The following is a 12,916-nucleotide window of genomic DNA, read 5'->3' on the forward strand; positions in this document are numbered from 1 at the left end:
TACATCAACATGAAAACTTGCAAAGTGGGAGATCTAACGCTGATGTAGGCTCCAGACCTGCTCAGCATTTCACCTGTATAAGGTGGGAATTTGACCATGGTGTGTGTCCGTGCGCGACTTGCGTGAGAGAACCGAGAATGCAGAAAAGACAGCGTGGGATGTCACCCGTGCAAACAGACATTGGTGTAATAGTTGAAGTTTAGATATTCTCCACGGCAATGTAGGCTTTTAAGAGGTAAATGTTTAATGTTTTTCCTTTGTACGAGTTGATTTAATAAAGCTAACATAATGTCGATTTGCAAGCGTCATCCCATGTACTTGTAACGAGGATTTGAGAAGGTTGTATGAACATGCGCAATTCAGACGTTGATGCGGCTGACAAAAAGGGTCTTGGAGTAAATAAGAATGGTGTACTAACGGTAGTAGCGACACCTATATTAGCAACGTAACGTGCGGAGAAAATTCCCTGGTACAACGACTGGGGAACAACGTTGTGATCGTGTGAGAAGGTCTATGACGACGACGAATGAGGCTCGACATCTTGAGCGCCAGCGGCAACAACTGTCGGCCCAGACAAGGTGCATGAGTCAGCCGAAGTGACAGCAGTTGCCATGTGCTTCGCAGGTACCATCATTGTCCCGAATGTCCAAAGCCGAAAGTTGGCTGTCAAGCGTGTAATAATTTAATGTGGGATGAGTTTGTTGATGGGATCATGTCTATAATCGCCAAGGGCCTTGCTGTGCAAAGTACACCCGAACCCATAGCCTCTGTGTTGATAGCCTATATGGACTGCGTGACCCTGCAATAGAGGCAAAGATGCATCACGTTCATCAAGAAGAAAAGCCGGAATGAAGGGCAGGTACTTGGGAGGCAATGCAGCCGAGGCCTACCGACCCAATTAGCGCGCTCCGATTTTAGTTGGTAAGTAACGCCGTAGGTCGCAACTGCCATCATTGACCTCCAACTTCAAATCCACCAGGACCTTTCGCACTCCCGTTGTATACTCTCCGCTCTTCGGCTACCGCCAAAATGAGTTGTCTCAGGATGCGTCGTACGCAGCTTGCAAGCCAGGTGAGTTTTGACAGCCCTCCCACCCACGCAGTCGCAGTCGACGGTCGACAAGCCCGGCATCCGCCGCACCGAGGCGTGTGCCACATCCCACATGGCGTTGGCAGAATGTCGCATGTCGACACGACACTTTCGCAGTGCTGGAAAATGCCCTTGGATATTCCACGTCTTCTTCCGAGTGTTTATTGTTCAATGGCTAATGCTCGCCTCATAGCTCGCGAGGAGCTTCCGCCCAACTACACGAGCCTTCTCTTCCACCCGGCCAGCGCAGCGCATATTCGCTACCGAGAACCTGAGGGCGAAGGAAGCGTCAGGCTTCATCTCGAGCAAATACCCCGTCATCGACCACGAATACGATGCCATTGTTGTTGGCGCTGGAGGAGCTGGTCTCCGCGCGGCATTCGGTCTCGCTGAAGCTGGTTTCAACACAGCCTGTATATCCAAGCTTTTCCCCACTCGATCGCACACAGTCGCAGCACAGGGTGGTATCAACGCCGCGCTCGGAAAGTAGGTGGACTGGACAAACATGCGATGGGTATAACAGCAGCTGACGGATATGTGTAGCATGCACGAGGATGACTGGCGGTGGCATATGTACGACACTGTCAAGGGATCAGATTGGCTTGGAGACCAGGACGCCATTCATTACATGACAAGAGAGGCGCCTCAATCCGTCATCGAACTTGAGAACTACGGCTGCCCCTTCTCGCGAACTGACGATGGCAAGATGTAGGGTCAAACCAGCTCTAGTTTGTGCAGAGTACTAACATCATCCAGCTACCAGCGTGCTTTCGGTGGACAGTCCCAGAAGTACGGCAAGGGTGGCCAAGCATACCGATGCTGTGCTGCTGCCGACCGTACTGGTCACGCTCTCCTCCACACTCTGTACGGACAATCGCTACGACACAACACCAAGTACTTCATCGAGTTCTTCGCCACTGATCTGATCATGGAGGACGGCGTCTGCAAGGGTGTTGTCGCATACAACCAGGAAGACGGAACCATCCACCGATTCATCGCAAAGAACACCGTCTTGGCCACTGGTGGTTACGGACGTGCCTACTTCAGCTGCACATCCGCCCACACCTGCACTGGTGACGGTATGGCTATGGTTGCTCGCGCAGGTCTTCCCAATCAGGATCTAGAATTCGTCCAGTTCCACCCCACTGGTATCTACGGCGCTGGCTGCTTGATCACTGAAGGATCCCGTGGAGAGGGTGGTTACCTTCTCAACTCCGAGGGTGAACGGTTCATGGAGCGTTACGCACCCACTGCCAAGGATCTTGCCTCCCGCGATGTCGTATCCCGATCTATGACCCTGGAAATCCGTGAGGGCCGTGGTGTCGGACCGGAGAAGGACCACATCTACCTTCAGCTCAGCCATCTGCCCGCCGAGGTCCTTCACGAGCGTCTACCTGGTATCTCTGAGACTGCCGCCATTTTTGCTGGTGTCGATGTCACCAAGCAGCCCATCCCTGTTCTTCCTACCGTGCACTACAACATGGGTGGTATCCCCACCAAGTACACTGGTGAGGTCATCACCCAAGACGCTCAGGGTAACGACCAGGTCGTCCCAGGTCTGTTCGCTTGCGGAGAGGCTGCCTCTGTCTCTGTCCACGGAGCCAACCGTCTCGGTGCCAACTCCCTACTCGACCTTATCGTTTTCGGTCGTGCTGTTTCTCACACCATCCGCGACAACTTCAGCCCCGGCCAGAAGGCTGACCCCGTCTCCGCCGATGCCGGTGCCGATTCCATCTCCGTCCTCGACCAGATCCGCACATCTGACGGCGCCAAGTCGACTGCCGAGGTCCGTCTCCAGATGCAGAAGGTCATGCAGACCGATGTCGCCGTCTTCCGAACCCAAGAGTCGCTCGACGAGGGTGTCAAGAAGATCCACGACGTCGACGCCGACTTCGCCAACGTTGGTATCAAGGACCGCAGCATGATTTGGAACTCCGACCTTGTCGAGACCCTTGAGCTACGCAACCTCCTCACCTGCGCCGTACAGACTGCCGAATCCGCCGCCAACCGTAAAGAGTCACGAGGTGCTCACGCCCGTGAGGACTTCCCCGACCGTGACGATGACCAGTGGATGAAGCACACATTGTCGTGGCAGAAGAAGCCACACGGCGAGACTCAATTAGGTTACAGGAAGGTTGTTGGTACCACTTTGGACGAGGCTGAGTGCAAGGCTGTACCACCATTCAAGCGTACATACTAGAGGATTGGTAATTTGGAAAGGAAATGAGGGATGTATTTTGTATTCTATGTACATCGGATGATGGATTGCATGTTTTAGCATGTTTAAGAGCGAAAGCCGTTTAGGATTGAGAATCGAATCATTCAAGTTCATATTGGTCTATTTTGTCCATTGTATCAACAAGTGTAAGCGCTCGCTGGTGTTGTGCTCCGAAACACAGCTGTCGGTGGATGATGTGTCTGTCCTGGTGTATGGAGGACTCCTTCCCTGCCTGACTGTATTGTTTGGTGGGGGCTGTCGTTCTCGGCAAGTGCGATACTCACCCGCACAGCACAACATCAGCTTTTCGACCACAACACGAGCATCGGCACCTTCAAGGCCGGGCAATGAATACGGTCTCAACCAAACAGGGAACAGGGATTTCGCTTCGACGTTCGTGCACCCACACTCATCGCGAACTGAACATGGCTCCTGCCGTGTATAGGCAAGGCTGGCTTCTAGCCTGGTCTATCGTTACCCGAGGGCTGAAGTGGCTGAAGTGGCTGTCACCACGCCAGATGGGGATCCGCTCATGGCAATAACAAGACTTTCAGACTTTCTCGCTCTCTGGCACATCACCATGGTGGAGCCTGTGTCAGAAACCGTGTTTTTACACGTTGTGATATCCAAGGCGGAATGCGCGAAGAATGCTTGCACATAGGCACACCTATTTTGGTCACGCATTGTCCAGGGAGGCCGCAGCTAGGCCCTCAGCTCTCTGCAAGAACCCATTTCACGCACGTTCATCAGCCCCCATCTGCGCCGGAGGTCTATCGCAGCCGCCACCAAGCCGAGTTCAGGCGGCACAATGGCTCTAAGTCTGCCATGCTTCAGCCTTCTCGATAAGAAATTTATGGGGGGCTTGAACTTATTAGAGGCTACTTCCCAGCCTTCTCCGATGAAATTGTTACTCGAGTTCCATGTCAAAAGGCGAACACTGTTTCTCTCTCCCATTTTATTCTCCTCGCTGAATGCGGCACCGTTATTATAATATCAATACTTTGACCTCGTGGAATCTGGCATACACTTCTAGGCAAGGAATCGAAGGCTTTTGAGCTATTATGGATCCATTCCAAGACCACCACATAGCCTCTGTTACTTCTGGGTCAGCAGGGCGCCGATTATCGTTGTCCCAGACATCTCGCTCTTGGTCAACTTCATCATCGACAGGATCGTATCTGCCAGATGATGATCAAGACTTTGAATCCGAAAGATCGCCCTGTTCTTTCGGTGCAGAGGCGTTCGATGGAGGAACTGAACTGACGTACTATCCGTAAGTGCTATGTTCATACCATCATCATCTTCCGGTGGAGCTTACAGGCAGACAGATTATACCGAACAGGCAATCCAGACACTCAGACCTTGCTCAAAATCCAGAATGCCAGGTCTTCATTTTCGTCAGTCACGTCTTCATCCTCTTCAGAAGCGGACGATGATCGGCCCACCCAAAGAATGCACCAGATCAACGTGGTCGTCAAAGCTTTCTGGAAACTACCAGTCATTCGTGACATAACCTGGCCGTTTCAGTGGCTCAGCCGCCGATTCAAAGACGTCTCTTCGAACAGCCGGTTTCACGGTTGGCGTATGGGTGTTCTATTAGGCTCCTTTGCTTCGTCGCTTGTTCTTTGCTGCAACATAGGCATCCTGGTGTTCGGCTCACTACGGCACGGCTCTGCGGACAACTTTACCGTGCTGTCAACTGGAAAGGCCAAAGACATGTCTTGGTGGTCTAGCGCTATCCACATCGTGATCAATGCGCTCAGTACAGTTCTTCTAGCTGCTTCTAACTATACCATGCAGGTACTGAGCTCGCCAACAAGAAGCGATATTGATCGAGCTCACTCTGCACGCCATTGGCTTGATATCGGGATTCTTAGCGTTCATAACTTCAGTTATATCCCAACCCGACGGAAGCTTCTGTGCATCATCATGGTAATGTCCTCTATACCTATACACTTATTGTAGGTTTATATCAACTTTTCATCGGATCAGTTTGATGGCTTACCAGTCTCAGCTACAACTCTGCAGTCTTTTACATCGGAGCAGACAATAAGTACAACATCTCCCTGCTACCAACAGACTCTATTGAGTACGAGAGTCTATCACTTCAGGCTGATACAGCCACCAACGACGATCGCAATGTAACACTCGACAATAGCAGAATAGACAGTGCATACCATGTGGACACCAGTTTCCATGAATACGGAGACTTGTACCTTGCGATCGACGGCTACTTTCATGGAAATAAGTCGGAGCTTCCAGAACTGGGTGAGAATGGCTGGCCGTTTAGCGGTCCAGAAGTACTTTGGAATCCAAACGCATCCTGGCCCTTTGAAATAGAACACGATTTATACCTCAACCGAAGTATCATCAATGGCACTTGGACGTATGTCAGGATTAATTCGACAATCACCGCCTCTACGGAAGACGGCAACCAGATTTGGGCTCGTTACACTCACGGATTTGCAGAGTATCACGTCAAAACATCCAGTCGCATCGAGCTAAGTCTCACCTTCATGGCGATTGTGATCGTCTGTAACGTCGTGAAGCTGTTTACGATGTTGTGGGTGGTATTCATGGAAAACCTGGACTATATTGTTACTGTCGGAGATGGAGCAGCCTCATTTCTGGCGTACCCCGACTTAACGACCAGGGGCATGTGTGTATCAACCAGACACGAAGTCATCGCCAAAGTTGGGGCTGTCACAGACATTTCAAAAGAGGATCAAGATCTACTTGGGATTATAATTCGTAAATGTGGCAATCTTTGGACCAAACGACGCAGTCAATACTCCACTGCCCTCGACAGAGACCGAGTATATACCTCGTATGCCATGTAAGTTCACCTGGAACTGTTAACTAAAAAAGCGCGAGGTTAACGTCTTACTAGCTATGCAATTGGCTGTGCACTCTTCTACGGTCTAGTGATACTACTCTCGACTCTAGGACTCACAAGTCCAAGATGGGGATCCGCAAGCCTTACCGCGTTCCGCCAAACTGAAACGTCCGCCCAGGCCACACTTTTGAACGCGTGGCTTGCCAATATCGCCCAATTGGTGCTGTCCTACTTTTATCTCGCAATTAATAGCGAATGTACTGCTATGGCTGGAGCTGCGGAGTGGAATAACTTGGCAGTCTCGCGCAAAGGCCTACGTGTAACTCGTCCTGTCGGGGACCAACGCGAAAAGTACATCCTCCAGCTACCATATCGCTGGTCCCTCCCTCTAGCTGCAGTGAGTGGTGGTCTACATTGGCTATTATCCCAGAGCATCTTTATCGTGCGTATCGACGCTTATGACCGAGAGGGAAAGATCATGCAGGCTAATTCTCAGTCTGCAATCGGGTTCTCGGCAATAAGCTTTATAACTTTGATTCTCTGCTTTTACGTCCTTGTAGGATCCGTAGCATGGATAGGGCGAAGACAGATGAGGGTTCGAATACCCTTTGCGGCATCCTGTAGTCTAGTCATGAGTGCGGCATGTCATCCACCACCAGACGACGTCGATCCTCACTTGCGACCTGTTCAGTGGGGCGTCACGGAGGGTAACATGTTTGAAGGGGGAAATCATTGTTCGCTTTCATCGAAACCTGTAACGAAACCGAAGGTTGGAGAGAAATATCTTTGAGTAATTAGCTATAAAAAGTTCAATTTGATCATGAAGTCATGATGAACTTCGGGCGCTTGCAACCAAATTACAAGACTTAACGTCGCGCGAAGCTAAACCAGCCCCTCTGCGGCCCAGTGACAACCGGCGCGGTCTCCACATCCTCCGCCGCTAACTCGCTCACCGACTGCTGCTCCGATACCATCGAGTTCGTAGAAGCGAACGAAGACGTCTGCACCATCATCGGACTCTTGCCAGGCCGCCACATGATCGGTAGATCCTTGAGCTTATGACCCTTCTCCATGAGCGGAATTTCGCTTTCCAGATCAGTCCAATTGCGGTGGCCTTCCCCCTCATAGGCCCGGCGCTGAAGCTGCCATACTCCATCTTGTGTCCAGCGTGCGATGCGAGGACCGAGTGCGCGGCGGAAGCGAGTGAGGTAGACGAGGAATTTGAGGAGTGTGATGTCGATGATTGCGACGAGAACGGAGAAGGCTATGATGAACGAGAGACCGAAGACGTTGATGTTACTGGTATGAGTTAGTAAATGTTGTCAAACGCTTTGCAGTGGAGCAAGGATACTCACACAAATCCACCAGTCTTCTTCATCTTCTGCGCCCCACAAAGCGTCCACTCGCCCTCAGTCTTCGGCTCTATGCGGTATCCATCTGCCGAAGGATCGCCTTCTTCGGGCCCTATAGCATGACGCGATACCATGACTTGCAAAGCGCCCCAAGTCTCTTGTTCCCAGCCAAGTACTTCCTGTGTCCAGAAGTCGTCCGGTATGTCTTTAACTGTGAATTCGTTCAAAGATATCATTGTGTTGACCTTGCAAGATAAAACGTCCGAGGTTGGGTGCAACCACGTTGACCTGATCAACAGCTCTAATATCGCCCGCTGCACCTCGTTTGCTTCCGAAAAATCCTGCTCGATATGGAGGGGATGGGGTACACCTTCCATTGGTGTACACCAATCGTCTTTGCCATCCCTTGCATGGCAGTATTGCAACTGTGGGCTGTTAGTGGATGTTGCTGTGTGAAAATAAGCTCTTGACTCACGTTCTGGGTACATGCAACCGCCTTGCTAGGATGATCAGCCTGATAGCGTATAGATGTCTCGCCAGTAGAGAAGTCAACCTTTTCGTATTCTTTATGTGAAGAATAGAGCGGGTCGTTGATCGGCTTTTCGAAAGAGAGGGAACCACCAAAGAACTGCTTCAAGATGATATCGCTTTCCGCTTCTTCGGGGTTGACAGGTTCAATTCCCCTCCTGGGAATCCAACTTGATAGGGCAATGGTTTCCTTCTTTCTAAACCACTGCAGGCCGCTTTTTGCTTAAATCAGCTGAACCCTTAACAGAACCCATCATCATATTGACTTACCGAGGCACCCATGGGTTCCCACTAGAATTCGACGCAATAAGGTGTACTATGTAGCTCTCTCCAGTCTCGAGGGGTGTCCTTGGCCCGTAGAAAAAGACGGCAACCTGTTCTCCTGGCAGGATCTCTCGATAATCGGGTTTCCACATAGGCCTCTCTTCCAGATCAACGACATCGTAGTATCCTTCTACCGGTAGAACAGTACACTCAGTCTTCTTGCGAAAGGATACACGATCTTTAGCAGCGAGATTCAGTCCGAAAGTTTTGCTGACATCAATGAGGCCGGAGTCGATACGAACGGCGTCCTTGGTATCGCACATGGTGTCATTGAAGGGACAAGGAACGTTTTCAACGTTCAACGGTATGTTGGGTTGCGTGAATACATTGCAGGCTGGAGGTAGTGGGCCATCACGGTAGCATTCCCGAGTGTATGCAGAAGCAGCTCTGTCAATCAGCTGTCCGTAAGGCCGCCATACTGTTCCAGTGACGTTGACTTGTCCGCAACTCGGAGAATCTACCATGACTGTAACCGTTCCAGTGTCGACAATGAGAGAGGAGAATATGGAGGCGGTAATCGTTATCGCTGCGAAAAGCATGGCGATGAGTACCAACAATATTGACCGTAGGAAGGGTCGATCGGCCTTTTTCCTCCAAGCCCAATATAGCTTTAGTGCCTCAGCAATGACTGAGCTTGGAGTCGGAAGCGTACGGAGCAGCGCTTGTTGTTGCCGGAACAAAGCATCTGTTGGATGGCCATTGGCTCGAATTTGATGGATCGCAAATGCAATCAGATGCCAAAGATGTGCCGTACCTGATCTTATTAGGGATACGTCGAATCATACCCTAGTTGGTCATACCAAGGGTTGATAATATAGCTAGTAGCGCAACGACAAGATTGCCAGTTTGCGTGTCAGTCGTTATCGTTCTTCCGAGGATGGGCCCATCATCCTGGTTAGTCCTAGATGCGAACTTGTCAGTAAAGGTTTCCGAGCTATGATACGGAACTTCAACGAGTTGAACTTACCATGCGCCAGTTCTCACAAATTTCGCATCTAGCTCAAGAGACGTCCCGTATCCAAAAAGATCCATGATCAAAATGAAAAGTGAAGCGAACCGCTGTGTTGAAGGAGGCTACTGCGATACATTGCATCTACTAAATACCGTGCCATTCTGCTACGAAAAGCATCGGATCTACTGCAATGTACAATCTGAAGGAGGCACAGTTGCTCGACGATGCTTGGCAAAGCGATGCGGCGAATAACGAATACCGAGGAAACGACGACCATCGTTCCTGGCGCCTCGAGACAAGCACTCGCGATCTTCATACCGTAAAGAGTATCTCTTGAGCCGTTTTTAGTGCGCAGGACGTGCTCGGCGTCAATAACGTGGCAATGTGGGTATGGTCAGCGCGTAGGCGACCGCAAGCGCGATGCCGGCGCGTACGTACAGATAGAACAGGTCCGACATCCCGAGGATGCTGGAGCAACTGTCGTCTCTTGAGCTTATAGCACCGATGAAGATGTGCTGATGCAGAGGATCTGGTTGCGACCGCGCCACGTAGAACGGCACCCGGATCTACCTGGGTAAGGTGTGAAGCGCCATCACGAAGTCCACCAAAGGGATCGTGGCAGCGACGTCGCGTGGCCACTTGGAAGGCGGAAGCGTCCATCACCAAAAGAAGCGACAGCTGTGACGCAGTGCTCAGCTCTGCGGTGTTGCTGAAGACGTCGGAAGATGTTAGGTTGTAGATGAGTCCAAGCAGCCGCCTGTGCATGAACCCTTCGGGGTCAGAAATGTCCCGCGCTCGGCCGTTCTACATGGGCCGGTAACACACATTGAACTCCAAAGTATAGCCCTTGGCTACTCTTCTTCTTTTGAGAAATTCTTCGCTGTCTTCTAGAACGTGGTATTCTTAGCACAGTGCATTGCGCATGGGAGTTTAGTTGTCGCACATGGACCAACACGTGACCAGTTTGATCTGCGAAAAAGTGAAGCATGGGTTGACCGGCTTCGCTTGCATTTGCCGCACTGACTTGGCCAAGACACTACCAAAATCTGCCGTGTGATCAACGTCCAGCATCGGGGATGTCAGGCAGGCGGCCTGGTAGGCGAGTATTCTACGTGCAACCTGCAACGCTTTTCGCCAGCTTGGCAGAGTGGCGGTGCATAAATGCTTCGAATGGCTGTGGGGCCATTGTCTACAGGCGCCGACATGTGCTCGCCGTGTAACGCTGAAGTGAATTCGTCGCTGGCAGCGCAGCAAGTGTGAAATGCTGTGCGTTGGATCATGGCAGCCATAGCCGCACGTGCTATTCTTCACAGATATCGAATGCAAACATGGATAAGATGCAAAAGTTGGTATGTACAATGACTAGATTCGTCTATGTAATACACAGGCTTAGAAGCCCACCGGTGTGGCTGCGCATGGGATCTTTCATAGCAGGATCACTTCGTACACATCCATTACCCAATGTCCTTCTTCACCCCAGCCGGTCAATGCGATGAATAAAAGTATTGACAGCGAAATTAAGATCCGACACACACTCCCCACTTGATGACAAAAAAAGAGACCAGTCCGTGCTGAAGCAGGTACATTGGATTATTATGGGGCAGCTTGAAGAGCCCAAAGATGAGACAGAAATGCCGCGGTAACTTTTCGAAGAGGTACCAACAATGAGGGGTATCATGCAATCGCTATGCTCTCATGTAATGCGCTCTTGCTTGCTCTAGAAGCGAAGCTTGGCTTCCCGGGAGTGAAGCTGGAAGCGCTTGTCGAGGGTGATGTCCTTAGCGATGACAGCAGCGGCGGCGCGGGCAGCTGGGCTACCGTTCAGACCGCTGTGGTCTGGCACGACGTAGTTCTTGGTAAGACGCTTGGCAACGTTGCCATCAACACCGTTGCTGAGGAGGAGGTTTGCGCTTCCGGCAGTGTTACCCTTGACATCACCCTGGCGGGCAGTCTGGAGGAGCTTGGCCTTGAGGGCAGCGGGGTTCTGACCAAGTCCGGCGACATCCTGGGTCATGAGGGTGGCCATGACACCAGTGACGTGAGGGCAAGCCATGGAAGTACCAGAGAGGAAGTTGATGACAGCGTCGCCAGTGGCCCAGGAGCTGAGAATCTGCTCACCGGGAGCGTAGATGTCTACGCATTGACCGATGTTGGAGAAGGTAGAGATCTCGTTGTCGATGTTGACGGAGCCGACAGTGACGACGTTGGAGTTCTTGCCACCAAGGTGAGCGGGGGTGCTACCGCAAGCGTCGATACCGTCATTACCAGCGGCAACCGAAACGTGAATACCAGCAGCTGAAGCACCTTGAATAATCTCATCGACTGAACCAGCGGTACCCTGAAGACCCCAAGACATGCTCATGATAGAACCGACGAAGCCTGGCTGTGCACTGCGCTTCTTGTGGTTGGTGATGACCCAATCCATACCCTTGATGGTGTCGGAAGATGCACCAGAGCCATCGTCTCCAAGGACCTTGACTTCGATGATGTTGGCGCCTTGAGCAACACCGAACTTAGCGCCACCGGCGGTACCGGCAACGTGAGTGCCGTGACCATCACCGTCAACGAAAGAACCAGTGGCGGTGAAACCTTCAGAAGCGCGTCCAGTAAACACAGCGTGGGAAGTGCGTACGCCAGTGTCGATAACGTAGATGTCGACTCCGGCACCGAGGGCTGAATCATCGAAAGAGTAGACAAAGTCCTGGTCTTGAGGGGATCCCTTAGCGCCGGCCGCGCTCGAGACTCGCTGCAGACCCCAGGGAGCGCCTTGCTGCTCTGCGAAAGACTTGACTTCGGCCTTCTCTTCTACAATGTTCACCTCAGTCATGCCCTGGAAAATCTTGGCGTGCTCGTCGCACATCTTCACGATGAAGATCTTAGGGTCCTCGCATTCGGATTCGTATACTAGTGATTCGTTCCTGTTGAGAGATAGGGCATCCAGGTATTCATCGACGGGCCTAGGGATAGTCTCATTACGCCAGAAGGTAATGATGTACTCCTTGACATCCCCGGAATGGTTCGCCGGTAGAGAGTATTTGCTGATGTAGCCGGGGTTGCTGGGTCCAGGAGCTGCAAAGACAGAAGCGCTGGCGGCCAGAAGACCGGCGGCGATAGCGAAGAAAGACTTCATGTTGATTACGGTAAGGATCCGGTCCGGTAAAAAGTTGTTGGAGGAGTAGAAACGAAGGTGGGGCGAGCCTGGTAGTCACTGGCAATGAATGTGGAAGGAACGCTACGAGGTGCAAGTCAGTGACAGGCCTGCTGTGAACAAACGACTAGTGAAGCGGTGGACCAGCGACCGTCTTTGTCGGTTTATAACCGTGAACATAAGCGGTGTTGGCTGCGCCTTTTGAGACAAGCATACAAAAGGGCTATAATAGCGCTGTGTGGGGTCGAGGTATACGGCAGATTGGGGTAGGGCAGGCACACAATGTGCGGCAGCCTTGGGTTGGCAAAAGCTAGGATACTCACATCAACGTGCAGGTGCGACGGAGTCGTGTATCAGGCAGGACGTGTCTGAGGAGGAAGGCGTATCGGCCAAGACGTGCCAGCACGCGAAAAGAAGAAAGGGAGGGTGGTGAAGGGAAGCAAAGTGAGTGAGGGACGAAAAAAATGAG

The 12,916-nt window shown here is 51.6% G+C and overlaps 3 protein-coding genes across 3 annotated transcripts; 1 reads left to right on the forward strand and 2 right to left on the reverse strand.

Moving 5' to 3' along the window:
• Positions 1–1,029: 1,029 nt before the first annotated feature.
• Positions 1,030–3,289, forward strand: SDH1_1 (succinate dehydrogenase flavoprotein subunit; the record flags this gene model as incomplete). The annotated part of the gene is made up of 4 exons (XM_051433618.1): positions 1,030–1,071; positions 1,283–1,575; positions 1,633–1,797; positions 1,846–3,289. 4 exons carry the CDS (start codon positions 1,030–1,032, stop codon positions 3,287–3,289), a joined length of 1,944 nt encoding a protein of 647 aa, XP_051292136.1.
• A 3,720-nt stretch (positions 3,290–7,009) lies between these two features.
• On the reverse strand, positions 7,010–9,047 carry J4E90_004053 (uncharacterized protein; the record flags this gene model as incomplete). Its single annotated transcript, XM_051433619.1, has 5 exons — positions 7,010–7,442; positions 7,499–7,920; positions 7,971–8,181; positions 8,294–8,955; positions 9,000–9,047. 5 exons carry the CDS (start codon positions 9,045–9,047, stop codon positions 7,010–7,012), a joined length of 1,776 nt encoding a protein of 591 aa, XP_051292137.1.
• Positions 9,048–11,016: 1,969 nt separating this feature from the next.
• Positions 11,017–12,429, reverse strand: J4E90_004054 (uncharacterized protein; the record flags this gene model as incomplete). The annotated part of the gene is made up of 1 exon (XM_051433620.1): positions 11,017–12,429. The coding sequence occupies one exon, from the start codon at positions 12,427–12,429 to the stop codon at positions 11,017–11,019; it is 1,413 nt and encodes a 470-aa protein (XP_051292138.1).
• Between the last annotated feature and the right edge of the window lie 487 nt (positions 12,430–12,916).

This window comes from Alternaria incomplexa, assembly GCF_024043165.1.
Source record: "Alternaria incomplexa strain BMP 0042 chromosome Unknown scaffold_5, whole genome shotgun sequence".
Lineage (NCBI taxonomy): Eukaryota > Fungi > Ascomycota > Dothideomycetes > Pleosporales > Pleosporaceae > Alternaria > Alternaria incomplexa.